This window comes from Podarcis bocagei (genome assembly GCF_964188305.1).
Source record: "Podarcis bocagei genome assembly, chromosome: 17".
Classification (NCBI taxonomy): Eukaryota; Metazoa; Chordata; class Lepidosauria; order Squamata; family Lacertidae; genus Podarcis; species Podarcis bocagei.
Window position 1 is genome coordinate 20667101 of NC_138143.1, and position 27713 is coordinate 20694813.

The following is a 27713-nucleotide window of genomic DNA, read 5'->3' on the forward strand; positions in this document are numbered from 1 at the left end:
TGAAAAACACCGCTGACATAGCAAATGCTTTTTTGGTTTCGAGGTTTTGAAAACTGAGGTGTGCATTAGATTCGACTTTGCGTTAGTTTCACATAAATACGTTATACTTTGGAATGAATCCACACACCTAATGGGGGAAGGCACTATTTTTTGTGGCAATTCCTGAATCTGCCTGAATACTTGCACAACCATGAGAGAGAGAGAGAGAGAGAGAGAGAGAGAGAGAGAGAGAGAGAGAGAGAGAGGAAGGGAAATCCTGCAGTTCCATAGATATTGCATGTCTTAGAAGTCTTAGAGTCATAGAACTACAGAGCTGGAAGGAGCCCCAATCATAGCTGTCAACATTTCCCTTTTTTTAAGGGAAATTCCCTTATTCTGAATAGGATTCTTCACAAGAAAAGGGAAAAGTTGACAGCTATGACCCCTATGGTTATGTAGCCCACCCCTTGCGATGCAGGAATATTTTGTACAACATGGAATTCAAACCCACTACCCTGAGATTAAGAGTCCCATGCTCTACTGACTGAGCTATCCTTGTTGAAGGGTCTAGCAGAGCGTATGCCATTTCTTTTACATAAATATTGTGGGATCAGTATGGAGCTGGAGATACACAAAAGATTTTGCCACAATAAGTTGGTAATAATAATAATAATAATACCTTTATTGTCATTGTACAATCTGTGTCCAATGAAATTAAACAAGCCTCCCTGCCCCCCAAAAAACACTCAATCTCTTATCGAACAACACACCACCTCACAAGTCAACTGCGCTGTGTTATTTTCCTTTCAACAGCCTAACAGCCCACGGATAGAAGATATTTTTTAGCCTGTTGGTACGGCTGATTATACAGTGGTGCCTCGCAAGACGGAAAACGCACTAGACGAAAGGGTTTTCCGTTTTGGAGGTGCTTCGCAAAACTAATTTCCTATGGGCTTGCTTCGCAAGACGAAAATGTCTTGCGAGTTCCTGCGGGGCTTTTTTTCTCCCCCCCCCCTTCTTCCCAAGCCGCTAAGCCGCTTATCAGCTGATCCTAAGCCGCTAAGCCACTTATCAGCTGATCCGCTAAGCCCGCTAAGCCGCTAATGGGCGTGCTTCGCAAGACAAAAAAACCGCAAGACGAAGAGACTCGCAGAACGGATTCTTTTCGTCTTGCCAGGCACCACTATACTTCTATATCTCCTGCCCAAGGGTAGAAGATTAAAGAGGTGCTGGCTGGGGTGTGAATCATCCCTGAGAATTTTTCTCGCTCTCCTAAGGCAACGATCCCTTCCAATGTTATCTAGCAGGCTCAAGGGACAGCCCATGATATCATGTGCTGTGTTCCCCACCCTCTGTAAAGACTTTCTGTCCATGGCTGTCAAGCCAATGTACCACACTGTGATACAATATGAGACAACACTTTCTATTGTTGACCGGTAGAAGGAGGTTATCAATTGTTGTTTAACATTGTTCTTTCGCAAGACCCTGAGGAAATGGAGTCTCTGTCGGGCCTTTCTGACCACCTGAGTTATGCTGATTTTCCAAGTGAGGTCCTCACTAAGATAAACTCCCAGGAATTTAAAGGAGGAGACTCTATCCACACAACCCCCCCTGCTATACAATGGGGCAGGTTCCCCTCTCTTCCTCCGGAAATCCAACACCACCTCCTTTGTCTTAAAGGTAAAGGGACCCCTGACCGTTAGGTCCAGTCGTGACCGACTCTGGGGTTGCGGTGCTCATCTCGCTTTATTGGCCGAGGGAGCTGGCGTACAGTTTCCGGGTTATGTGGCCAGCATGACTAAGCCGCTTCTGGCGAACCAGAGCAGCACATGGAAACACCGTTTACCTTCCTGCCGGAGCGGTGCCTGTTTATCTACTTGCACTTTGAGGTGCTTTCGAACTGCTAGGTTGGCAGGAGCAGGGACCGAGCAACGGGAGCTCACCCCATCACGGGGATTCGAACTGCGACCTTCGCATTGGTAAGTCCTAGGCTCTGTGGTTTAACCCACAGCGCCACTGTTATGTACTGAGTTGAATAGGATCCAAACTGAAGCAGTCTGATTGGTCCTAGAACAATAGGATCCAAATTGCAGCAGTCTGATTAGTCCTAGAACAATAGGATTCAGAATGCAGCAGTCTGATTGGTCCTAGAACAATGCAGCAGTATGATTGGTTGGCAGGAACCACCCAATCCTGCTCCAGATAGAAGTGAATCCACAACCTGATTGGTTTACAGTAGAATTCCGGAATTAGCCAATCATGTGCAGCCCATTGTGTAAATAATGTATATAAAGCAGATACTGTGAGGGGACTTTCATTCATTCCTCCTCACCACTATGAGCTGAATAAAGAGCATGAAATCACTTTGCGACTCTGAGTATATTTCAGCCACCCGCGTCCCTACTAATATTTAGGTGCAAGTTATTCTCTAAGCATTGCTGTAATCTGCTCTGATTGTATATTTTATCTTTATGAACGCTGTTTTTAGTGTGTTATGCAAGCTGGTCTTTGACCATAATAAATTATCTATCATTCTCTAAGCACCATTTAGATACCTTTTCAACCTGGTCAGCCTGTTAAGGTACTCCTAGACTCATAGTTTGAGAAAAGGACAAGAGGAGCAACACTCAGTCTTACGAGCCTGTTATGAGTCTCTTTCACACTTGCTAGGCAAACCGCTGATCATTGCAGCATGAAGCTAAGCTGGGCAATCTAGGAGCAGTGGTTGGAGCATCAGACTCTTAATGTCAGGTCGTGGATTGGGGGAAAGATTCCTGCACTGCAGCGGGTTGGACTAGATGACCCTTGGGGTCCCTTCCAAATCTTCTGCTTCTAGAAACCATCCTTCTCTAGCATTTACAGATTGTGATCAAGATGTAAACGAATACTGACCTCTAGTGGAAATGGGAGGCCTTTCAACTAATTTTGTTTTACTCTGAGCACGGGAAGACCTTTTGAAAAAGAATGTACTGTTAACTTTCTTTTATTTAGCAGAACACCTATACAGTGGTACCTCGGGTTACGGATGCTTCAGGTTACAGACTCCGCTAACCCAGAAATAGTACCTCGGGTTAAGAACTTTGCTTCAGGATGAGAACAGAAATTGCGCAGCAGTGGCGCAGCAGCAGCAGGAGGCCCCATTAGCTAAAGTGGTGCTTCAGGTTAAGAACAGTTTCAGGTTAAGAACAGACCTCCAGAACGAATTAAGTTCTTAACCTGAGGTACCACTGTACTGTTTGGTTGTAGGAAAACCTCTAAGTAGCTTACAAATGTATATAATGAAACATTGAATTTCTCAATTGGAAACAGTTAAGAAAACATTCCAAAGAGGATTAACAGTAGCTGAAAAGAGAGAAAACACATGTAACTTCTACATGTCTAGATAGGCTTGGACAAACAAAAAAATTTTCAAAAATAATACAACAAAGGCACCTACTTAATGTCAGCAGGCAAGGAGCTTGAAAATGCAGGTGCTGCCTCAATAAAAACCCAATTTCTTACAAGTATGGAATGAGTATTATGGGACACCTATAACCAGTGCTTTTTTCTGGGGGTACGCAGGGGTACGCATACCCCTAAACATTTTGTGAATCTTTGTACGTTTGTCCATTTACTGTATTTATTTTCCCTGATTTGAACTATAAAATGGTGGTTTCCTTGAGTCAAAATGAGAGTACCCCTAAACATATTTTTCTAAAGAAAAAAAGCACTGCCTATAATGGAATATACATTTGAGAATATTTGCATTAACAATTTTTTAAGGTGACTGCACTACCGCTTACAACCAACTTAGGATCTAAATTGTCAAGAGGAGTATGATGGATTAGCCCATAGTGAGATTCATGTGAAACCATGCTTTTAAGAGAGCTAAACAGCAGCAGCAGCAGCAACAACAACAACAACAACAATTTATTTACACCCCACCTATCCAGCTGCGTTACCCAAGCCACTCTGGGCAGCTTCCAAACACATATTAAAACTCAATAAATCCTCAAACATGTCTTCTAAAAGTTGTGTAGTTGTTTATCTCCTTGACATCTGTTGGGGGGCGTTCCACAGGGCGGGCGCCAGTACCAAGAAGGCCTTTTGCCCGGATTCCTTCTAACAAAGGTTCTACACCTCAGGTTATCAAGCCCTAAGGGATCCAGGAGCCGTTATTTATGGATCTCACCCAGTCAATCTAATCCTAACTCGTCCGCCATTATGATGTCACGAAGCCATCTCACCGCAGAGTTCCTATTATGACATCACCTACTGGACGCCTGGCAGATAATCTCCACATACTTCAGAAGTGCATTGGAAAGACAGAATGGGTGCCACTTTGACGATGACTTATTAAAAGAGGTCCTCCCTTTGGTCGTGTGTGCAATTTTGGCGGGTGTCGGTTTTCAGTGTCCATGATACAGTGGGAAGAATCCAACAGATTTGTCTCGGAATACATCCAGTCGCCCCTTCTCAAGAATGAACGGGAAGCGGTCTGTGCGGAGAAGTTTGGAGCAACCAACACAAGGCTTTCAGGATAACCCAAATATTTCCAGTGGGCCAACGGGATCCGGTGGAACGCAGTCAAACAGGTAGAGCAATATTGTGTGTATTTGTATCCTGGTAAAGTAACAGGATAGGGACGCGGGTGGCACTGTGGGTTAAACTACAGAGCCTAGGACTTGCTGATCAGAAGGTTGGCAGTTCGAATCCCCGTGACGGGGTGAGCTCCCGTTGCTCGGTCCCAGCTCCTGCCAACCTAGCACGTCAAAAGCACGTCAAAGTGCAAGTAGATAAATAGGTACCACTCCGGCGGGAAGGTAAACGGCATTTCCATGCGCTGTTCTGGTTCGCCAGAAGCAGCTTAGTCATGCCGGCTTAGTCATGACCCGGAAGCTGTATGCCGGCTCCCTCAGCCAATAAAGTGAGATGAGCGCCACAACCCCAGAGTCGGTCACAAGTGGACCTAATGTTCATGGGTCCCTATACCTTTAAAGCATCAGGATAAAAAACATGGGGGAAAAGGACACATAAGAGAATGCTTAGGTTTATAACTTTAATATTGCCAGAGGGTACCTTCAGACACGGGTGGTGCTGTTGTCTAAACCACTGAGCCTCTTGGGCTTGCAGATCGGAAGGTTGGCGGTTCAAATCCCCATGATGGGGTGAGCTCCCGTTGCTCTGTCCCAGCTCCTGCCAACCTAGCAGTTCAAAAGCACACCAGTGCAAGTAGATAAATAGGTACCACTGTGTCGGGAAGGTAAACAGCATTTCCGTGCATTCTGGTTTCCTTCACAGTGTCCCGTTGCACCAGAAGCAGTTTAGTCATGCTGGCCACATGAGTCGAAAAGCTGTCTGTGGACAAACACTGGTTCCCTCAGCCTGAAAGCGAGACGAGCGCCACAACCCCATAGTCACCTTTGACTGGACTTAACCGTCCAGGGGTTCTTTACCTCATTTACCTTTACCTTTTACCTCAGGCTGTCAGTATTTTGCAGGTGAGGTTCAAGTGCATTCCATGGCATTTTGGTTTGTGCAATTCAAGTAAATTAAAGTGCTCTGTTACTGTACCTCAACAAATTCCCTTGTGTGAGACATGTCACATATTTAACACTTTGAGCTCATGTGAGATATTTCATGTTCCTGCCGTTAATATGCATTAATTTTTTTTTGTTTGGAGTCACAGTGATTTCTCTAAGGCTCCAATTAGGGTGTCTGGATGTAAAAGCAAACGGAGCACCTACACCTATAATGAACTAATTAATGAATTACATTTCTATCCCACCTTTCCCCCCACCCTGTGGTTTCTCTTGCCTGCTTTCTCCTCACGACAATCCTGTGAACTAAAATTATGTTTCCTTTTCCACAAGGGAAGCTCCACAAAGCATCTCCCAAATGGGAAGTTAACGTTTTGCAAGTTATTACAGATATCAAACTAGATTGCAAATTCCTTTACGAAGGATGCCGGTGCGGCCTTCCCATCCAATATACCTTTATTTACTGTACATTCACTATGGGCATTGCAGGCTGGATTCAACTGTGTTGTTGTGTGTGTGCTATGATCTCCATTCACGCAATGGGACTTGCCCCTGCAACCCTTCAGTGTGTTCTGACTGCAGCAACCCAGTCAGATGGATGGGGTACAAATAATAAAATAATAATAATTGAAGGAAACCTCCAAACAGGTTTAGGGGACACACAAAGGGGAGAGTTTTATTGCACAAGTGGAGCTTGTTCCCCACTTTGTGCTTTGCTGTTGAAATATACTCAGAGTCAAGTGTGGATTTCATGCTCCTTATTCAGTTAATAGTAGTGAGGAGGAATGGAAGTTCCCCCAAAATGTCTGCTTTATATACGGTACATTCTTTACACAATGGGCCCCACGTGATTGGCTAATTTCGGGGTTCTCCTGTAGGCCAATCAGGTTGTGGATTCACTTCCACCTGGAGTTGGATTGGGTGGCTCCTGAGGACCAATCAGCCTGCTACATTCTGAATCCTATTGTTCTAGGACCAATCAGACTGCTGCAATTTGGATCCTATTACAACTCAGTACATAACAGCTGTATTCTACTTCTGGTATGCAGCACTGACTGCTGCAAAGAGAAGACGAGATCCATATCTGGGGAGTTTATCTAATATGGCATCTGTCAAACTTTTCAGTGGCTGGCTTTTGTTTTGTTTTGTTTGTTTTTGTTTTTGTTTTTTCTAGTCTATTAATTAGGATAAGAACATGGGTTACATACACATGGCATTCTCTGTATCTTGCAGAATCTTCTTAAGACAAACCTTCCCCACACCACTTCTGTCACAATGTGCAATGTCAATTTCCATGCAATTTGTTTTTACTCTCATGTGCCCTGTTCCTGGCTACAGTTAAATCATCATCATAACTTTATTATTTATACCCCGCCCATCTGGCTGGGTTTCCCCGGCCACGATGGGCCACTTCCAACACATACAAAAACATCAACAAACATCAAACATTAAAAAACCTCCCAGTACAGGTGTCTTCTAAAGGTTGTATAGTTATTTAACTGTTTAACATCTGATGTGAGGGCACCACTGCTGAGAAGGCCCTCTGCCTGGTTCCCTGTAACTTCACCTCGCAATGAGGAAACCCCCAGAAGGTCTTTAGAGCTGGACCTCAGAGTCCGGGCTGAATGATGGAGATGCTCCTTCAGGTATACTGGGCCGAGGCCATTTAGGGCTTTGAAGCTCAGCACCAACACTTTGAATGGTGCTCGGAAATGTACCGGGAGCCAGTGTAGATCCTTTAGGACCAGCATGAACAGCTATCTGTATGGATGAAATCCATCTGTTTTGGGAGACAATGGAGGAGGACACCTTTGGGGGTGAAGTCAAACATCTGGAAGGTTACAGTGGCTGCTGTGGTTGTAGAAACCAATACTGGAGAGACATGTTTTGTTGCAGCTGGAGCAGATGAAGGCGTCCGGTTGTGCTGCTGCAGATGCACAACAGGTTTTCTTCTCTCTGAACTCCTTCCCAGCATTCATTTCTCCTCTGGTCACACACAAGATTCCTGGTGTCTACAAACAGTGTGCCGCACAACATCCAAAGAATTTGTAGGACATCTTTCTTTCTTTTTCTGACAGAAACATGTCCATGAAGGAATCTTAAACACAAATCGTTTTGAAGAACGCTCAGATAATTTACAGCATTTCCTTCTTTCAGCTGGTACTTGCGCAATTCCACAGGGAAATGCCCCAGAAACTCTACTACCTCAAGTGGTCAAACAACTTCAACTGCCGATGAGGGAGTAGAAACGGGGGGTAAGTTCCAAAAGGCATGCATTTATATGTTTTTATTTGGGGGGAATTTCATACCGTCAACATTAAGAAATAACACCACAAGGCAGCATAAAATCAACAATAAAATTGCATTTCTAAGACGAATGTATAACATATCAGTACAGTGGTACCTCGGGTTAAGTACTTAATTTGTTCCGGAGGTCCGTTCTTAACCTGAAACTGTTCTTAACCTGAAGCACCACTTTAGCTAATGGGGACTCCTGCTGCTGCCGCACCACCGGAGTCTGATTTCTGTTCTTATCCTGAAGCAAAGTTCTTAACATGATGCACTATTTCTGGGTTAGCAGAGTGTGTAACCTGAAGCGTATGTAACCTGAAGCGTATGTAACCTGAGGTACCACTGTAGATCTTATTAGTACATCAGCATAGTTGGATCTCCCCTTCGGGAAAGTCTAGGTAAACAGAGGTGTTTTAAGCAAGTACCTAAATGCCAGTACTGTAGGTGCCTGCCTGATGTCCGTAGGAGGAACATCCCAAAGGGGAGGTGCCACCACACTAAAGGCCCTGGACTTAGTGGACATAAGACAAACCTCAAGAGTCTACAGCATGGCTAAGAATGTCATTCCTGAGGATCCAAGTGCACAGGCAGAAGTATGCAAAATAATGTGGTCCTGGAGGTAACCTCGCCTGATTTGGGGCTTTATATAACAGCAGCGTTATTGCAATACCTTCAGTGTGGCATGGTAATAATAATAATAATAATAATAATAATAATAATAATAATAATATATTATTATTATTATTATTATTATTTATACCCCGCCACTCTGGGCAGCTTCCAACAAAGATTAAAAATACATTAAAATGTCACACATTAAAAACTTCCCTGGGTATGGGCTGCCTTCAGATGTCTATCTAGTTGTTTATCTCTTTGACATCTGATGGGAGGGCATTCCACAGGGCGGGCACCACTACCGAGAAGGCCCTCTGCCTGGTTCCCTGTAGCTTTGCTTCTCGCAGTGAGGGAACTGCCAGAAGGCCCTCGGTGCTGGACCTCAGTGTCCGGGTAGAATGATGGGGGTGGAGATGCTCCTTCAGGTAAACTGGGCCAAGGCCATTTAGGGCTTTAAAGGTCAACACCAACACTTTGAATCGTGCTTGGAAACGTACTGGGAGCCAATGTAGGTCTTTCAAGACCAGTGTTATGTGGTCTTGGCATATGGGCAGGCAGTTAAACTCTTTCAGTACAGTTAATATGGGCTTTTGATAGGCCACTCCATTCAATAGCATTTTTGCCACTTCCTGCTCAAGCTGCAGCTTCCGGAGCAACTGTCAGGGAAGCCCCACCCAGAGTGCATTGCAGTAAACCAATTGGAAGGTCACCAATCCCTGGACTACCATAGCTAAGCTATCTTGATCCATTTCACTTGTCTTCTTCTTCCATCATCTGTCAGAGTGAACAAGGCCATTCAGTCTTGAAACCAGGTCCGAACCCAGACTGGAATGGGTCTGAATAATCAGTATATTTCTGGAATGTCTGCACTGCACTGCACTGCCACTGTCTCCATCACTCCCCCCACCCAAAAAAAACCAGGGTATTTGCAACTGGTTCATAGCTATCACAAAGCACTGGTTTCGGGTAGAGCTTCTTTAAGATTGGCAGTACTGTCTTCACTGTAAGGTTAATCACTTGTGTTGTGAGTGGTGGCTGGAGATAAAATGTTGTCTGAGACCCTCTACGCAACTTGATTAAATCCACTCTTCAAAGACTTATGGGACATGTTGAGCTGAGCTTGTGCGTCGAACCATTCTCAAGTCTAGCTCAACATGTGCAAATCTCCGGAAAGACTTAACTTTGGTTAATTTCATTACACGCTCAGTTGGTTAGACACGGAGTTATATTGCCTACCCAACAACAGTTGTTTTAAGCAATCACAAAAAGAGCACAATCAAACATCAAGATTCTAGGCTGCATCAACACCTTGGTCCAGACCACACCTTGGTCAGACCACACCTGGAATACTGTGTCCAGTTATGGGCACTGCAATTTAAGGAGGTGGTTAACAAGCTGGAAGGTGTGCAGAGGAGGGCAACCAAGATGATCAAGGGTCTTGAAACCAAGCACTATGATGAACAGTTGAAGGAGCTGAGAATGTTCAGTCTGGAAAAGAGGAGACTGAGAGGAGATATGACAGCCATCTTCAAATATCTCAAGGGCTGTCACATGGAAGAGGGGAAAAGGCTTGTTTTTTCCTGCTCTGGAGGGTAGGACTAGAAGCAATAACTTCAAGTTACCAGAAAGGAGATTCTCACTAAACATCAGGAAGAACTATCTGACAGTAAGAGCTGTTTGACAGTGGAATGGTTTCCCTTGGGAGGTCCTTGGAGGTCCTTTTTAAGCAGAGGTTGGATGGTCATCTGTCATGGATGCTTTAGCTGAGATTCCTACACCCTTGAGGTCCCTTCCAACTCTACAATTCTATGATTCTAAGCTTCCAAGAAACCAATGGGAGCAGAAGAAGCAACGGGTCCATTTTCCAGATGATGCACGTTTCAATTTTAGATGGGAACACTGAATCCTAGGTGTCACTGATGTCTGGCTAATGAGATGGTGTTCTTTTGGCAGGAGAGTCATCCAACAGAGGACAGATGAGGTTCACCAGAGAAGTTATTGGGAGAGAAAATAGCTGTGGCACCTTATCATCTGACTCGTCTTGCGTATCTCAGAAGAGTCTGCTAAGTATGTATCCAGTTGCATTTGCTTGACACTAAATGTGGGACTTCCCATACTTGCGTAACAAATCTCTTCCAGACTTTTGCTTCTGTACTGTCAAGAGAGATGTTTTTGTTGTACGCTATTTGTTACTTGTGTCGAAAATGGCAATGAAATATTCGGAAATAATGTTAACTTCCTTTACAGGTTATTGTAAGACTTACAGCTGGGATGAATGCATGTGTAAGGGTATCAGGGGGTTGCTCAAGAGCGATCAGGCAAATGCCTCCCTGGTTGGCTGTAAAGCCTTGTTATTGGTGCCAAAAAACCCTTCACCATGCAGAGTACCACTATTCCGTGGCTCGCTCATTCACTGGCAGAATCTGAGAGTGGGCGGTCCTTAAACCTTCCCCAGCAGAGTAGTTTCTTGACACCCAGTCTGCGCTTCCCCTCTCTGCGCGGAAGCCTACTGCGCAAGGAGGGCATGGGGAACAGAGGACCTCTCTCCTCCCTGCTTTGCTCAGGCAAGGTGTCCTGGCACTGCCTCGCCTCCTCCAAGCCCTGCAGCTCCTCTCCACTGGAGGCGTGGTTACTCTCCTCCGCTGACGAGGTGCTGCTTCCTACGATCTTTGGGGGCTCTCTGTAATCCATCCGGCTTTTCCCCTCTTGCCCCTGAGCCGATGGCAGTTCCCTGACAGCATGTGAAGAGCTTTGCATACTAGAAAGTACTATACCAATGTTTAATAATCTCTGCATTACAGTGGTACCTCAGGTTAAGTACTTAATTCGTTCCGGAGGTCCGTACTTAACCTGAAACTGTTCTTAACCTGAAGCACCACTTTAGCTAATGGGGCCTCCTGCTGCTGCCGCGCCGCCGGAGCAAAGTACTTAACCCGAGGTAATATTTCTGGGTTAGCAGAGTATGTAACCTGAAGCGTATGTAACCTGAGGTACCACTGTATTATGGTTACTGTAAACTTGCCAAAAGTTGCATTTTCAAATGGGAGAATGAGCCCATATTCTCCCCACTGTTCATAGGTAATCAGATAGCCAAAGAAAAAGCAATTCCTTAAATGCTTTGTGATTTTCCCCTCTACCCTGCAGGAGCGATATGTACCATTCCCAGCAGCATAATAGTTACTGTTATCTGCCTCCCAGAATTCCTTTGTAAAGCCTGTATCTGTTTAAGGTAAGCACCAGTGCGCTGCTTTTCTTTCCCCCTTTATAAAATAAGATTTTATTAAAAACCTTTTCATAATACAGTAAGTTATGCAGCGGCCTGATTCATGCTTAAGAGCATTTTGGAAGCCTGGTCTGGAACAAGAAATGGTTCTGGTGTAAATCTTACAAACTTCACTCAGTCAATGTTGTTGTTGTTTCATAATCTTCCACAATTCTCAAGGTTGTGGACAAGACAAAATCAGCTTAGAAGCAATCAAAAACACAGAAAGGAACAGCAACCAAATATTAAAACATTATAAAGTAGACATCCATGGCAGAGACAGCAGGTAAAGCTGGACAGAACAAAAACAAAGGGATTCCTTTTCCCCAAGGAAGTGCAGAGAACGGCTGCCTGTTGCTAATACCAAGCAAGATTCTTCATTTTTGTAGCTCTAAAGCAGGGGTCAGCAAACTTTTTCAGCAGGGGGCCAGTCCACTGTCCCTCAGACCTTGTGGGGAGCCGAACTATATTTTGAAAAAATAGTAATGAATGAATTCCTATGCCCCACAAATAACTCAGAGATGCATTTTAAATAAAAGCACACATTCTACTCATGTAAAAACACGCTGATTCCCAGACCGTCCACGGGCCGGATTGAGAAGGTGATTGGGCCGGATCCGGCCCCCTGGCCTTAGTTTGCCTACCCATGCTCTAAAGAAAGGTTGCCATAAATCTGGAATTTCCTGGACCTGTCCAGAATTTAACTGTTGAAAATAAGAGTCCAGGGGGAGTTTTGGAAAATTGGCAAAATGTCCAGGATTTTGAGGTTGATTGCCTAAAGAAAGCTCAACAACTTTTCTCTCCCAAATTTTACTTCCAGCAATCCTATCTAAAGGTTGTATCCAATGCTAACCCTGCTCAGAGGAGACTTGAAATGAATGGTCATAACTAACTAAGGTCCATTCTTTCAATAAAGGTAAAGGGACCCCTGACCATTAGGTCCAGTCGTGGCCGACTCTGGGGTTGCAGCACTCATCTTGCTTTATTGGCCGAGGGAGCCGGCATACAGCTTCCAGGTCATGTGGCCAGCATGACTAAGCCACTTCTGGCGAACCAGAGCAGCGCACGGAAACGCCGTTTACCTTCCCGCCAGAGCGGTACCTATTTATCTACTTGCACTTTGACATGCTTTCGAACTGCTAGGTTGGCAGGAGCTGGGACCGAGCAACGGGAGCTCACCCCATTGCGGGGATTTGAACTGCCGACCTTCTGATCGGCAAGTCCTAGGCTCTGTGGTTTAACCCACAGCGCCACCCTTGTCCCATTCTTTCAATAGGTCTCATCTAAAAACTAAGTCGGATACAAGCCAGAGTCTCTTTGTTCCTCCTTCTGTGGAAGATCTTGTTGTACATAACACAACAGGATGTGACATCATTGCACTGTGCACTTCCTTCATCTTGCCTACCTGGCAGTGGGGGGTGGGACACAAGGTGTGGTGATGTCACATCAAGCATTGTCTTATACTAGACATTATTAGGAAGAGAAACATGAAGTAGCAGCAACTCCTGCAATGCCTATCAAATGATCAGAGGTGAATTCTCCCTGGTGAGTCCAGCAGCCATTCCTTTAAAGAGGGGAGCCAGCAGTGTCACAGGATCCCCATTCCATTTCTGTAGACTTTGCTGGATCTCAAGAGTTGTGTCATCATGACTATCAGCCTTTTGACAACACAGCCTTATTTCCTCTCCAGAAACCAATGCACTATGGCGAACTTTGCGAAGTCTCTGAAGTTCTTGTCTATAACAGTCCCAACCATTTGTGGTGAGTATTTGTAGGGTTCCATTCTTAATTTTAGGTGAGACAAACCAAGTTTCACTCACCTGTTATTAGGGCTGGGCAATATATCAAATCTATCTCATCCAAAAGTGGTTGGAAGTCCGTATCGTGATATTGGTTTCAAAGTTTTTGACCTGGCGATAAATCACGAATCGTGGTGTGTGTTTTATTATTATTATCAATAAGTGTTTCCTGCTTATTTCTCTAGCCGCCATTTACTGCTCGTGTCTCTGCATGAGGCTTTCAGACGGCCTGTCATCAAAGGTGAGCACCTTTCTGGACGGGAACGTAAACTGAAGTCAGTCAAAGCGAGAAGCAGCTACTGTAGGTGCTTTCCTGGGCAAAGGTGTAAAGCATAGGATTGAGACAGGCAGCTTCTAGTATCTAGCAATTGGCACAAGGAAAAGCATGTTGAGTGGGTAGGAGGCCTAAACAAGCTTTTGTTTAAACTATCGGCATGCCTTAAGGTGGAATGTTATGACTCCGGGTTCATAACATTTTTGACATCTAGGATGGAACACCTCTGAGAATGTGCAGAGTTTCTTCTCCCCGCCCCCCATAAAGGGGAGGATTTAGGTAGGTGGCACTCATCCCATGAAATAATAAGAATAGTTTGCCCTGAAAGCAGGGTTGCCATATTTTGAACAGCAAAAAAGAGAACGCTATGACAACTCTCATTTTAAATACTCCTACTGTATGTAGCCTATAGAAGCTCTGATATATTTCTGAGGTGGGCAGGAGAAGAGGAAAGCCATTCTTCAACCACCAGTTATGTCTATGTCTCATTCAGAAAGTATAGCCAGGGACATTGTGGCAATTTTTTTTAAAAAATCCACCTAGACAGAAGTTTTAACTCTGAAAAAGAGGACGTGTCCTGGGAAAAGAGGCCACATGGCAACCCTACAAAGGCTCAAATATATTATTAACGCTGAGGTATATCTGTTTGTTTTCCCCCCTTCTTTTTATAGGAGCTTACACAACTGTATGAAACTGAGCTGAAATCTTTGTGGTAAGAGGGCTTTTCAGATAAGAATCCTGCTTAAATGCACATGTCGCTAGGTTGGTCGTTACTCCTTGTTGGAGCCTTGTGGGTGAATATCTAGGCTGCTCAGAGAGAACACAGGATAAAATTCTCTCTGATTAAAAACAAAAATGGTTGAAGTTCTATACCCAGGTGCACCTTGGTGGGCTTAACTTCAGAGCAGCCATAAAGAGGATTGCATACCCTCCAAGTGCCCCGATTTTCCAGGGTCCGGAATTACCCCTGCACCCAATGAAGGAAACAGTCAATCCGTTTCAAATTCTTTCACTGCAATGCTTCAGCACCCAGCCACTTCTTAGGACAGGCATAGGCAAACTCGGCCCTCCAGATGTTTTGGGACTACAGCTCCCATCATCCCTGGCCACTGGTCCTGTTAGCTAGGGGTGATGGGAGTTGTAGTCCCAAAACATCTGGAGGGCTGAGTTTGCCTGTGCCTGTCTTAGGAAATGTGGGGAGTGTTGACTCCTTTAAATGGAGCCTGACACTTGTCTACTCAGAAGAAATTCCCACTGTATTCCCTGGAGCTTACACTCAGGTAACTGTGTCAGGACTGGGCAGCCTTACGCTGAAATCCAAAGCGTTTTTACGCAGAACTAATTCCTACTGAGTTCAATAGGATTTACTCTCTGGCAAGTTCCTGATCATGTTCACAGTTTATTCTACTACTACTACTACTACTACTACTACTACTACTATTATTATTATTATTATTATTATTATTATTATTATTATTATTATTATTATTCCCCACCTTTTTCACTTACAGGGACTCAAGGCAGCTTACCACTAAAAATTTATTTCATTCCCTTTATCTGTTGAAGGTGTTGCTCACGATCCCTCCCCTCAAACTTTTTTTTTCCTTTACGACAACCCTGCAATGTAGGTGAGGCGGAGAGGTTGCATTGGCTCAAGGCGACTGTAATGGTTCTAGGGGTTGCTCGTGCGTAAGCCGGTGCAAACACCTGGCTGGGTTGCCTGAGTGAACCTTTTCTGTCCGGACAGCCACTCTCTCGTGGCTGTCTCAATCGCTGGCAGAATCCGTCAGTGGGCGTTTCTTAAACTTCTTCCAGCAAAGAAGCTATTTGACGCCCAGTCTCCTCCTACTCTCTCTGCGCGAAAGCCTTCTGCGCAAGGAGGGCATAGGCAGTGGAGGACCTCTACTCTCCCCGCTGGGCCCCGGCAAGGAGTCATGTGACCGCCTCTCTGATTCCCCCATCTGCCCCCCTTCTCCACTGGTGCTACGCTGATTCGCTTCCCCAGAAGATGGGCTGCCTCTCCCACTCCCGGGACGCTCTCTGGAATCCCTCTGGATTTTGCTCTCTCCCTCCGGCACTGATGGCAGTTCCCTGACAGCGACCAATGTCAATGTGTATATGGCGTACATCTGTGCAGGAGATCAAACACAAGAGAAGCTTCCTGGTGTCCTATTTTCATCGGAGAAATTTGGAGGGGTTGGAATAGGATGTCCCAATCTGAACCTGAGAAATGTTGGAGGGGAGGGAATTGCGTTGCAAGACGCGCTTAGCAGGAAACTTGGCACCACCTGACTTACCCGTTATTTGAAATTAGCCTTTGACCAATCATCCAGAAGCCCTAATCTGCAGGTACCTGTTGATGGTTTCAATTACTATTAATAATAATAATAATAATAATAATAATTTTTATTTATAGCCCGCCCTTGAATGATTACAACTTAAAAACAACATTAAAACACAACATTAAAATATTTAAACATTAAAATATTAAAATGTAGCCTCCTCACAGGAGGAGAAGGAAAGGAAAAAAGAAAGAGAGGGAGGGAATCAAATTGGCTCCAAGCTAAAGGCCAGGCGGAACAACTCTGTCTTACAGGCCCTGCGGAAAGAAATCAGATCCTGTAGGGCCCTAGTCTCATGAGGCAGAGCGTTCCACCAGGCCGGAGCCAGTGTTGAAAAGGCCCTGGCTCTGGTTGAAGCCAATCTAACTTCCTTAGGGCCTGGGGCCACTAGGGTGTTGCTATTTATGGACCCTGAGGCTCTCCGTGGGGCATACCGGGAGAGGCTCTCCGTGGGGCATACTATCGCATTGCAGCCGGTTGGAGAACCGGGTTCCTCCTGCTGGACAAGCAAATGATTCCTGATGTTTACATTGTTCCTATTTTTCATCTCAAGGAAGTCCCAGAATTTGCTCGAGGAACAAATCCATGAAATCCAGGGCCTTAAAAAGGAGACAGATCGCCTGCGTGCCGAGATCAACAGCATCAATGAAGGCATCCTGAAATCTGTGAAGGAAATCCTGGAGGAGAGCGATATCCCAGGAGAGAATAAAGATGTAAGATGCTGGAAAAGGCAGCTCTCTGCTTCCTGCTTTGCACTTCATCCCCTCATTACAGGCTCGTCTTGCTGTTGTCATAACCTGGCAGCTTTAGAAACAAACAAAGAGGAAGAGTTAGCCTTGTTCCCTATCAAAAGTATATATATAAAAAAGCAAGCCCACTTATAAACACAGTCTCCTGTAAGGGCAATGGTTTCCATACCTGCTAAGTTCAGAGGAATCCCTGTCTGCTGCAGAGGATTCTGGGACGTGTTCAAGGGTTGACGCTAATTTCACACAGGTCAGCCTGTTGGGCATCACTGTCATTCCATGCAAACTGCGCCCCAGAACAGTGGGAGGGTTGCATGGTAATTACTCTTTTACTGCTTTTAAAAGAAAGCGCAACACTGGAGATATACCGTATTTTTTCCTCTATAAGACTCACCTTTTCCCTCCTAAAAAGTAAGGAGAAATATGTGTGCGTCTTATGGAGCAAATGCAGGCTACGTAGCTATCCCAGAAGCCAGAACAGCAAGAGGGATCACTGCTTTCGCTGCATAGCGATCCCTCTTGTTGTTCTGGCTTCAGAGATTCAGAATATTTTTTTATTGTTTTCCTCCTCCAAAAACTAGGTGCGTCTTATGGTCTGGTGCGTCTTATAGAGCAAAAAATACGGTCGCTTTCACACACATACTGCGGTGCTTGGCTATGTATACATTGTCACTGTTTATATGAAAGTTAATTTGTTAACGGATTAAGAAATACTGGAAGATGTCTGGATTTTGCCTTCAAGGTCTTAAGGTATGAGAGATTCTTAACCACCCCTGCCCACCCCAGCCAGTTAAAACGCATGCCCCCTCCTGCCAATTCTCACCTGCCAGCATCATCCCTATGCTCACATTCCCTGCCATTCCAGCAAATCTTAACTTTGGAGTTAGGGCCATGTGCTTGCTGAGATAATATTTTAGGATTGCCATACATCCGGACATAGCCAGAATACTGCAGTCGGAAGCAGTGTCTGGGCAAAAATTTCTTAAATGTCCAGGAAAATCCTGGCAAGTTTGCCCAAAACAAAGCTAAAGAACTTTTGGGTCTGGATTTTCACTTTTTGAAATATGGCAACCCTATCACATCTTGCTTTGCCATATAAGCGCATGGTGCGCATTTGTCCATATTCATGCAACTGCTGCACGTAGAGCCTTAAGCTGCATTGTTCAAACTCCTTGGATAATTCATGTGTTGCAATGCATGCCTTTGATATCTGCAGTGACTCTGCCCTGAGGTCTCCCTGATCGGGTCTTTCTCTCTTTCACAGCAAGTGCTCACAACGATCAACTTGGCTTTTAAGAAGATTTATGAAGACCATGTGCAAATGGCTGATTGGGCTCAGAAAACCATAGGTAACAATAGACTATGCTCTTTTCTTATTACCTGAATAAACGAAGCTACTTCCCACTGCCTTTTAGGGCTGAGCAAATGAAACCCATTAAGACTGTTGTCCGAAGTACTTAGGTACAGTGGTACCTCGGGTTAAGTACTTAATTCGTTCCGGAGGTCCGTTCTTAACCTGAAACTGTTCTTAACCTGAAGCACCACTTTAGCTAATGGGGCCTCCTGCTGCTGCCACGCCGCCGCTGCACGATTTCTGTTCTCATCCTGAAGCAAAGTTCTTAACCTGAAGCACTATTTCTGGGTTAGCGGAGTCTGTAACCTGAAGCGTATGTAACCTGAAGTGTATGTAACCCGAGGTACCACTGTAGTTGTTTTTCTCTTTGACATCAGGTGGGAGGGCGCCACCACCGAGAAGGCCCTCTGCCTGGTTCCCTGTAACTTGGCTTCTCGCAGTGAGGGAACCGCCAGAAGGCCCTCAGAGCTGGACCTCAGTGTCCGGGCAGAATGATGGGGGTGGAGACGCTCCTTCAGATATACTGGACTGAGGCCGTTTAGGGCTTTCAAGGTCAGCACCAACACTTTGAATTGTGCTCGGAAACGTACTGGGAGCCAATGTAGGTCTTTCAAGACCAGTGTTATGTGGTCTCGGCGGCCGCTCCCAGTCACCAGTCTAGCTGCCACATTCTGGATTAGTTGTGGTTTTCGGGTCACCTTCAAAGGTAGCCCCACATAGAGCGCATTGCAGTAGTCCAAGCAGGAGATAACTAGAGCATGCACCACTCTGGCGAGACAGTGCGCAGGCAGGTAGGGTCTCATCCTGCGTACCTGATGGAGCTGCTAAACAGTCATACCTTGGGTTAAATATGCTTTGGGATGAATATTTTCGGGTTGCGCTCTGCAGCGACCCGGAAGTAACCAGGTTTCGCCACTCGCGTATGCGCAGATGCTCTAAATGACGCATGCGCAGAAGTGGTGAATCGCGACCCGCGCACCCGCAGAAGTACAGGTGCGGGTTGCGTTCACTTCAGGATGCAAACGGGGCTCCGGAACGGATCCCATTCGCATCCAGAGGTACCACTGTACTATTCGGGGGGGGGGAGTTTCCCCAAAAAGCTCAACAAATTGGGTTTGCAGGTGTCAGGAATTTTACATTTTGATCCACCCAGACTTTCCTTATGTGGCAATGAGAAACTGTGCTATGGTCAGTGAAACACAAATCGGATGGAAATTTAGGTCTTGTTGGTCAGTAGAGCTTGCTCTCTCTCAATTCTAATCTTCTTTTTTTATCTCTATAGGAGCCACAATTGATAAAGACAGGACATCTAAGAGTTATGTACCTGAGAGTATGCAGAACTGCTGGTTTCAATGGCTTTTTGTGTCTTCAACAAATCCTCCTGATACTGTTCTGCAGGTATGGTAGACTGCCTGTATTCTATCACTGGTAGTACAGGTTTGGCGCAGTATTAGGATTCTTCAGTCATCCATTCTCCAAACTTTCATCTTCCTGCCTATCCTCCAAGTGTCCATTTTCCAGGGACAGTCCTGGAATTAGAGAAGCCGTCTGGGTTTCTGATTTGATCCTGGCATGTCCCAGTTTTCCTTTTTCCTCTACTCCAAGTCTCGGAGACTTATTTGAAACTAATCCCCGATAAATACAGACGACTGTTTTGTTTGTTTGTTTGTTTTATTAACAATTTCAACATAACAAAATATCAGAACATATCATCGTCATCATTTCCCCCCTTTCCCCCCCACCTCCCCAGCAAACCCTCCCCCCCAAATACTTCCCTCAGCTCCTCTCTCTGATTTCTCAACACATATTGTTCTCTGCATACTGTAAAATTGTATAAATCCTTATATTATCTATCTACTATATTAACCATCAATAGATTTGTGTATGTTTATGCAAAACTTGCCAAGGAGTCCAGTTCATTTTGTTGTCTGTTTAGATAATTTGTTAAAAGTTCCCATTCTTCTTTGAAGTCACAGTAGTCCTTATCTCGCAGTTTGTCAGTTTAGCCAGTTCTGCATAGTTCATCAATTTCTCTTGCCACTGTTCTTTTGTCGGGGTTTTCTCATTCTTCCATCCAGAGCCAGTGTGGTGTAGTGGTTAAGAGCGGGGGACTCCTAATCTGGTGAACCGGGTTCGCTTTCCCGCTCCTCCACATGCAGCTGCTGGGTGACCTTGGGCTAGTCACACTTCTTTGAAGTCTCTCAGCCCCACTCACCAAACAGAGTGTTTATTGTGGGGGAGGAAGTGAAAGGAGAATGTTAGCCGCTTTGAGACTCCTTCGGGTAGTGATAAAGCGGGATATCAAATCCAAAACTCTCTTCTTCCATCCTTGTGCTATCAAGACTCTAATACAGACAACTGTTTATCAAGTCGTCATCGTTCACCTCCGTGCCAAAACTTCCCTGTATCAGGAAGTTTTTAATATTTGACATTATGTTTTTATAGGTGTTGATAATCACCCAGAGTGGCCTGGGGTATAAATAATAAAATTGTTGCCGTTGTTATAATATCTGCCTCACTTGCATAGCAGGCCCGAACAGAAATTGTGGTAGGTCAGTCACCAATGATCATCTGTACTCGGCCGCAGAAGTCAGTTTATATATATATTGGACCCAAACTGCAACTACAGTGGTACCTCGCAAGACGAATGCCTCGCAAGACAAAAAACTCGCTAGACGAAAGGTTTTTCCGTTTTCGATTTGCCTCGCAAGACGAATTTCCCTATGGGCTTGCTTCGCAAGACGAAAACGTCTCGTGACTTTGTTTCCTTTGTCTAAAAACAAAGACATGTTTTGTTTATAAAGTTAATTTATTTTCCCTTCAATTTTTGAACTGCTCTTTACAGTATGTGTGACTTTAAAGAGCAGTTAATAAACTGTTGTTGTACCAAATTTGGCTTTGTTTGGACTTTTTTTGACCATAGGAACGCATTAATTGATTTTCAATGCATTCCTATGGGATTTCGTGATTCGCAAGACGAAAAATTCGCTAGACGACAAAACTTGCGGAACGAATTAATTTCGTCTTGCGGGGCACCACTGTATGCCTGGGATGGTGGGAGTATCATGTTTTAGTCACTTGGGTTGCTTCCTGTCTCTAGCCAGATGTTTATCCTGGAAACTGCTGGGCTTTCCGGGGTTCTGAGGGCCAAGTAGTAATTAAACTGCCGGAGAAAATCCAACCAACGGCCGTTACGGTTCAGCACATCTCTAAAGCTATCTCTCCCTCCGGAGGAGTCAACAGTGCCTTGAAGGACTTCTGGGTTTTTGTGAGTATTAATGTTCAACTCGACATTGCGCTCCTCTCAGATAAAGCTGCAGAGCTGTAATTTCGGGCACTGGGAGGGCTACTCAGCAAGCCCAGATGCGTGGGCTGCTTCTCACGAACAGGGCATGGGTTAAAGAAGACTAACACACATCACCATTGTTAAGTTGTGGGTGAACATATCAGGCGACACAGCGATTCTTCAAACAGCTCTTGTTTATTCAGAGGCCAGAACAGAACTGAACTGAAGGGCTCAGTCAGCCTGCTTATATAGAGCTCCAGTACAACGTTACTGTAGCAACTTTCTAAAACTATCCAATCACTGAACGTCACTTTCGATCCTTCATTTGCATAACTATCTACAGTATCCCCCTGCTGGCCCAGGGTGAGAACTTCAGTACATAACAACCATGTCAAGCTCAACCAGGACTGGGGAGCACCCTAGGAGGCTGCCTCATATTGAGTGAGATCACCAGTCCACGTAGCTCAGTAATGTCTACACACTCCAGTAATGTCTACACACCAGTGGTGGCAGCTCTCCTGTGTTGGAAGGCCAGTTGGTGTAGAGTGAGGAGGCCAGGGGGCCATGGTCCTGGGTGCAAATTTCTGACAAGGCACAACCAGGCACCCCCACAACAGGTTCCCTCACTGAGGCCTGAGCCACTGGGAGGCAAGCTGCACCCAGGCAAGGCTCACTGCAAGGACAGGAGGGCGAGATGATACAGCAGCGCTCCTGGCTTTGCGTTTCTCTGCCTTATCTCTGCTCCCAGGTTGGGGCTAGTTGGCAAGGAGAGACTCCCTTGATTAAATGCTGGCCAGCATCGTAGGGGCTGACTACTGTCCAGTCCACCACAGGGTATAACACTTGCCCTGCCCCGGACAGCAGCAACCCACGCTATGTCCACTTGAGGCAAGAGCCAGACTCTGGTCTTTTCTGTATGGTTGCCTACGTTCTGTCCATGTGTTTTTGCATGTCTGTCCTCTTAGCCTGCCAGGTTACTGGCCTCTTTATCGTCTTGCCCTCCAGTTTGCCTGAATCCTTCCTCCAGCTCCTTTTTGATAGGGCGCCTTCAGCTAGATCAGGTGTGGGGATTTGTGTAGAGCAAGCGCCACATTCTGTCACAGGCCACCCAAGGGCCACATGCCAGAGCAAAAGTAGGCAGAGAAGCAGGTGTGACTCTTAAGCTTTGTCCAGTAAAAGTTGGATGTTTCTACATATTCATATTCTTCTTTGATATACCACTTCATATTTCAACAGACATCTCTAAGTGGTTTATGTGCCACGTGTTCCATCTTCCCATCCTCCCATCCAGACATGGGAGAGGCACTGTCACAGTTCAATGACACAAGTCATCCAGGCAAAAGCACCCGAGGAGGCTGCAGTGTGGGGACATTGAGGGGTGGGGCCTGGGGATAGTGAGTGGGACCTGGGAAAAATCCCGGGCACCAGACAAAGAAAGCTAGAGAGACACATGTAACCATCATCCCTTGGCTTGACCCATGGACGTAATTAACTCTGCCTCTGCAGCAGCCTCCCAGGGTGCCACCTTAATAAAGAATTGTTTTCCAGACCGCCCTTTCTGCCACTAATTTCAGCTCCCCGCTACTTCTGGCTTTCCATTTTAGGGGCTAGAGGATGAAACACGAGAAGAAACTCTACTGGGGAAATTCATGTATGATATTGAGAAAGAAGCCATTCAGACATTCCAACTGAAGGTACCCTAAATAATAATAATAATAATAATAATAATAATAATAATAATAATAATAATAATAATAATAATAATAATAATAATAATAATATATTTGTACCCTGCCCATCTGACTGGATTGCCCCAGCCACTCTAGGTGGCTTCCAGCATATATAAAAACATAGCAAAACATTAAACCTTAAAAAGCTTCCCAATACAGTCGTACCTTGGAAGTCAAACGGAATCCATTCTGGAAGTTTGTTCAACTTCCAAAACATTTGGAAACCAAAGCACAACTTCTGATTGGCTGCAGGAAGTTCCTGCAGCCAATCGGAAGCCGCGGAAGCCCTGTCGGATGTTCGGCTTCCAAAAATAGTTTGCAAACTGATACAGTCACTTCTGGGTTTGCGGCGTTCGGGAGCCAAAACGTTCGAGAACTAAGCTGTTTGAAAACCAAGGTACGACTGTACAGGGCTGCCTTCAGATGTTTCCTAAAAGTTATATAATTACTCATCTCCTTAATATTTGAGGGGAGGGTGTTCCACAGGGCGGGTGCCACTACCGAGAAGGCCCTCTGCCTGGTTCCCTGTAACCTCGCTTCTCACAGTGAGGGAACCGCCAGAAGACCCTCAGAGCTGGACCTCTGTGTCCGGGCTAAGCGATGGGGGTGGAGACGCTCCTTCAGGTATAGTGAGCTGAGGCCATTTAGGGCTTTAAAGGTGAGCACCAACACCTTGAATTATACTTGGAAACATACAGGGAGCCAATATAGATCTTTCAGGACTAAGCATGAGAGCAATGGGGTATCCAAATGGAAGAAGCCCACTTGCAATGGGCTGCCCCAAAAGCAGTGTTACGAGACAACTCCTTGTGTACAGGACAGTTGCTCCACTGCTGTTATGTACTGAGTTGAATAGGATCCAAAATGCAGCAGTCTGATTGGTCCTAGAGCAATAGGATTCAGAATGCAGCAGTCTGATTGGTCCTAGAACAATAGGATCCAGAATGCAGCAGTCTGATTGGTCCACAGGAGCCACCCAATCCATCTCCAGGTGGAAGTGAATCCACAAGCTGATTGGCCTACAGGAGAATCCTGGAATTAGCCAATCACGTGGGGCCCATTGTGTAAATAATGAATATGAAGCAGACATTCTGGGGAAACTTCCATTCCTCCTCACCACTATGAGCTGAATAAAGAGCATGAAATCCACTCTCGACTCCAAGTATATTTCAACTGCCTTCTTCTAGGGATTGGGTCTCTGCGTCTGATCTTCACAGCTCTCTTCCTGAATGCCCTGTTGGTACTTCATCAGCATGAAAGAACCGACAAATTAGACGGCAGGGACCAAAACAAAAGGCAACTCCTGTTAGCATCAATGGGAAGACCGGAGTTGCTTTTCATATACAGATTAAAATATGTGTGGGTGCATTACTCCAGTCTAATTTGAATGGAGGGGGAAGTGGATTAGCAGCTAAATAATGCTCAGATATGGACAAGCCTTTGCCTCCCAGTCATCTTACATAAATGGGGTGTGTGGATGGCCGGTACGGCAAAATACAGTAGAAGGAGAGACTTTGTCTGTGTGGGCAACCTTGCATAGAGGACTTGTACCACTATTTATTGCAATGCCCACTATATATAGAACCCAGAGACCGATTTATAAAACCCCTGCTTATGAATGGATCACACTCGAACAGGGCAGAAAGAGTGAAATGGCTGCTGAGTGATACCGATGACTTCATAACTTATAAAGTAGCACTATATGCATTGGCAGCTAAGAAGATCAGGAGAAAAGAACTAGATAAAATAGTGGTCAATTGCAAAAGTGATTTGGACATTTATTTATTTTTTGTTCTGCTGCTCATTGTGTGCATATCCAATAAGGGATCTGCAAATCTCAACTTTTTTCCAATTTTTTTTATTGATTTTGCAAAAAATTTTAGACAAACAAACAAACATATATCTTAACTATACTTAATCCAATCTCAGTAACATTGTTAAGTGACTTCCTCAAATCCCCCTGGCTGAGTTTCAGTGTATATCATTGTAACAGTTTTCCAAAACCTATTTTCTCATAAAATTAACTTATTCACTTAACATCTTTCCATTTTAACTTTAAACATATTATTCTCTAACATTACATATTTAAATCCTATCTGATATTTGCAAGTTTTTCCAATTAAGTTATCTTAACATATTGGACTAAATAGTATTTAAATTTCTTCCATTCCTGCTGGTACTCCTCCTCCTTCTGGTCACGGACTCTTCCAGTCAGGTCGGCTAGCTCCGAAAAGTCCATCATCTTCATCTAGGTGATTTGGACATTTAAGCTGTCACATTCTATCTGAGAACCCCCTGTTATTCTCTTTTTGTTTCCTTTGTGAATGATGCCATGGCCTTTGGCTAGTGCAACAAAGTTGGTGATGATGACGGTGAATGGCGTGTGTGCCCTGAACTCTCCCCCTGTGAAGTTGGGCTCTCCTTGGGAGATTAAAAAAATAAATAAATCTGCTAGAACAATTTGAGATGATGACAAAAGTACTGGTGAAGCACAGCAAAGTTTTACACATTTGATTCCGTTTGTTCTTTCTCTTCTCATCCTCTGCATTTCAGAACGAGCATTTAAAACAGTTTCTGCATATAAAATTCAAGGTGCTGAGCAACTGGGGCAACTCAGAGTTCACCTGTATTTATCGACTCCGGGTGCATGGGAAGATGGTCCGTTCCTCGCCCGTCGGATGAAGGCAGGGGGTGAAAAATCTTGCAAGATGAATAAAAGGAAAGAAAACAGGAGTATCAACGCCCATCGTACTGAGCAAACTGTAAAGAGCACTCGCAGCTCACTCTGACTTTTTCCTAGGGGAGGGTGGAGAGGGAAGTTTGGAGGGGGAGGAAGGGAAGAATCCTAATTATGCCAAGATATTTAAAGTCTGACAGGTGTTCATGACGGAAAGACCCAATCTGTGGTCTGCCCAAGAAACCAAGACAAGAATGACAGGGGAAATTTCAGATGATCGATGCAAAGTCGTGGCACTGGCAAATTGATCTTAAGTCACGTGAATATTTTTGATCCTGTCCAGCTTTCTGTGGAAAGGGGGGAGGGGAATAGTTACGAAAGTAGGCAATGTCCCAATAAAGATTTCTGTCTAGACTGAAGTGTGTAGAGGCCAGTGAGCTGTTCGTGGAAAGGGTGCCTCTGATTTATGCGATATATTGCTTTGAGTTAAGCTGTTCTAAGTGCTGTCTTCCATGGACTGTGCTGTGGCTGTGTTCTAGAATGTTCCTCCTTCTTTTAGGTGGCTTTCTAGAGACTAGGGAATTTGCTTCATGTCAAATACATCCGGAGTCTGATCTGCAAAATGCACGTCACTTACCGTGCAATCCTATGCATGTCTACTCAGTAGTAGTAAGTCCCCAAGTGGACTTACTGCATGTGCAGAGAAGGGTGAGCAAGATTCTAAAAGATTTGGAAACCAAGCCTTATAAGGTAGCTGGGTATGTTTAGCATGGATAGGAGGAGAGGAGATACGATAAAGGGAAATAATAATAATAATAATAATAATAATAATAATAATAATAATAATATATTATTATTTATACCCCGCCCATCTGGCTGGGCTTCTCCAGCCACTCTGGGCGGCTTCCAAAAGAATATTAAAATACTATAATACATCAAACATTAAAAGCTTCCCGAAACAGGGCTGCCTTCAGATGTCTTCTAAAAGCCTGGTAGTTGTTGTTCTCTTTGACATCTGGTGGGAGGGTGTTCCACAGGGAAGGCGCCACTACCGAGAAGGTAAAGGGACCCCTGACTGTTAGGTCCAGTCGCGGACGACTCTGGGGTTGCGGCGCTCATCTCACTTTATTGGCCGAGGGAGCCGGCGTTTGTCCACAGAAAGTTTTTCCAGGTCATGTGGCCAACATGACTAAGCCACTTCTGGCGAACCAGAGCAGCACACGGAAACACTGTTTACCTTCCCGCTGGAGCGGTACCTATTTATCTACTTGCACTTTGACGTGCTTTGGAACTGCTAGGTTGGCAGGAGCAGGGACCGAGCAACGGGAGCTCACCCCGTCGTGGGGATTCGAACCGCCAACCTTCTGATCAGCAAGCCCTAGGCTCTGTGGTTTAACCCATCCTCAAATATCTCAAGGGTTGTCACATGGAAGATGTTTTCTCCTGCTCTGGAAGGGAGGACCAGAACCGATGGCTTCAAAGTACAAAAAGGAGATTCTGATGGAAGAGCTTTCTGAAGGGAGCAGCTGTTCAACAATGGGATGGACTCCCACAGAAGGTGGTGGACTCTTCATTAGAAGTTTTTGAGCAGAGGGTGGATGGCCATCTGCCAGGGATTCTTTAGCTGTGATTCCTGCATCACAGGGGGTTGAAATGGATAATCCTTGGGTTCCCTTCCAGCTCTACAGTTTTGTGATCCTATACAGCCACTTGCCGACTTCTCCAACACTGCTGCCATCGCCACCTTCCGTTGAGCTATGAAACACCTTCCAGGGGCATACTTCCAGTTAACAGTGCATAGGATTGCTGCTTAAGGATGCTATTTACAATCACCTGCC

General features: G+C 45.0%; 1 protein-coding gene across 1 annotated transcript; it reads left to right on the forward strand.

Moving 5' to 3' along the window:
- The first annotated feature begins 4233 nt into the window (after positions 1 to 4233).
- Positions 4234 to 26294, forward strand: LOC308576776 (SUN domain-containing protein 3-like). Its single transcript, XM_081176695.1, has 13 exons — positions 4234 to 4553; positions 7656 to 7753; positions 10359 to 10472; positions 11550 to 11634; positions 13358 to 13428; positions 13652 to 13707; positions 14412 to 14452; positions 16636 to 16795; positions 18093 to 18177; positions 19465 to 19580; positions 21283 to 21450; positions 23073 to 23162; positions 25752 to 26294. Exons 1-13 carry the CDS (start codon positions 4441 to 4443, stop codon positions 25878 to 25880), a joined length of 1326 nt encoding a protein of 441 aa, XP_081032821.1. The 5' UTR covers positions 4234 to 4440; the 3' UTR covers positions 25881 to 26294.
- The last annotated feature ends 1419 nt before the right edge of the window (positions 26295 to 27713 follow it).

What these genes read in the sequence shown, in the direction of transcription:
- LOC308576776 (XM_081176695.1), top strand. Translation starts at nt 4,441, where the DNA reads ATGAACGGGAAGCGGTCTGTGCGGAGAAGTTTGGAGCAACCAACACAA. An exon ending in CAGACGGCCTGTCATCAAAG is followed by an intron (nt 13,708 to 14,411) that starts GTGAGCACCTTT and finishes TTCTTTTTATAG; the next exon opens with GAGCTTACACAACTGTATGA. An exon ending in TGAAGGACTTCTGGGTTTTT is followed by an intron (nt 21,451 to 23,072) that starts GTGAGTATTAAT and finishes TTTCCATTTTAG; the next exon opens with GGGCTAGAGGATGAAACACG.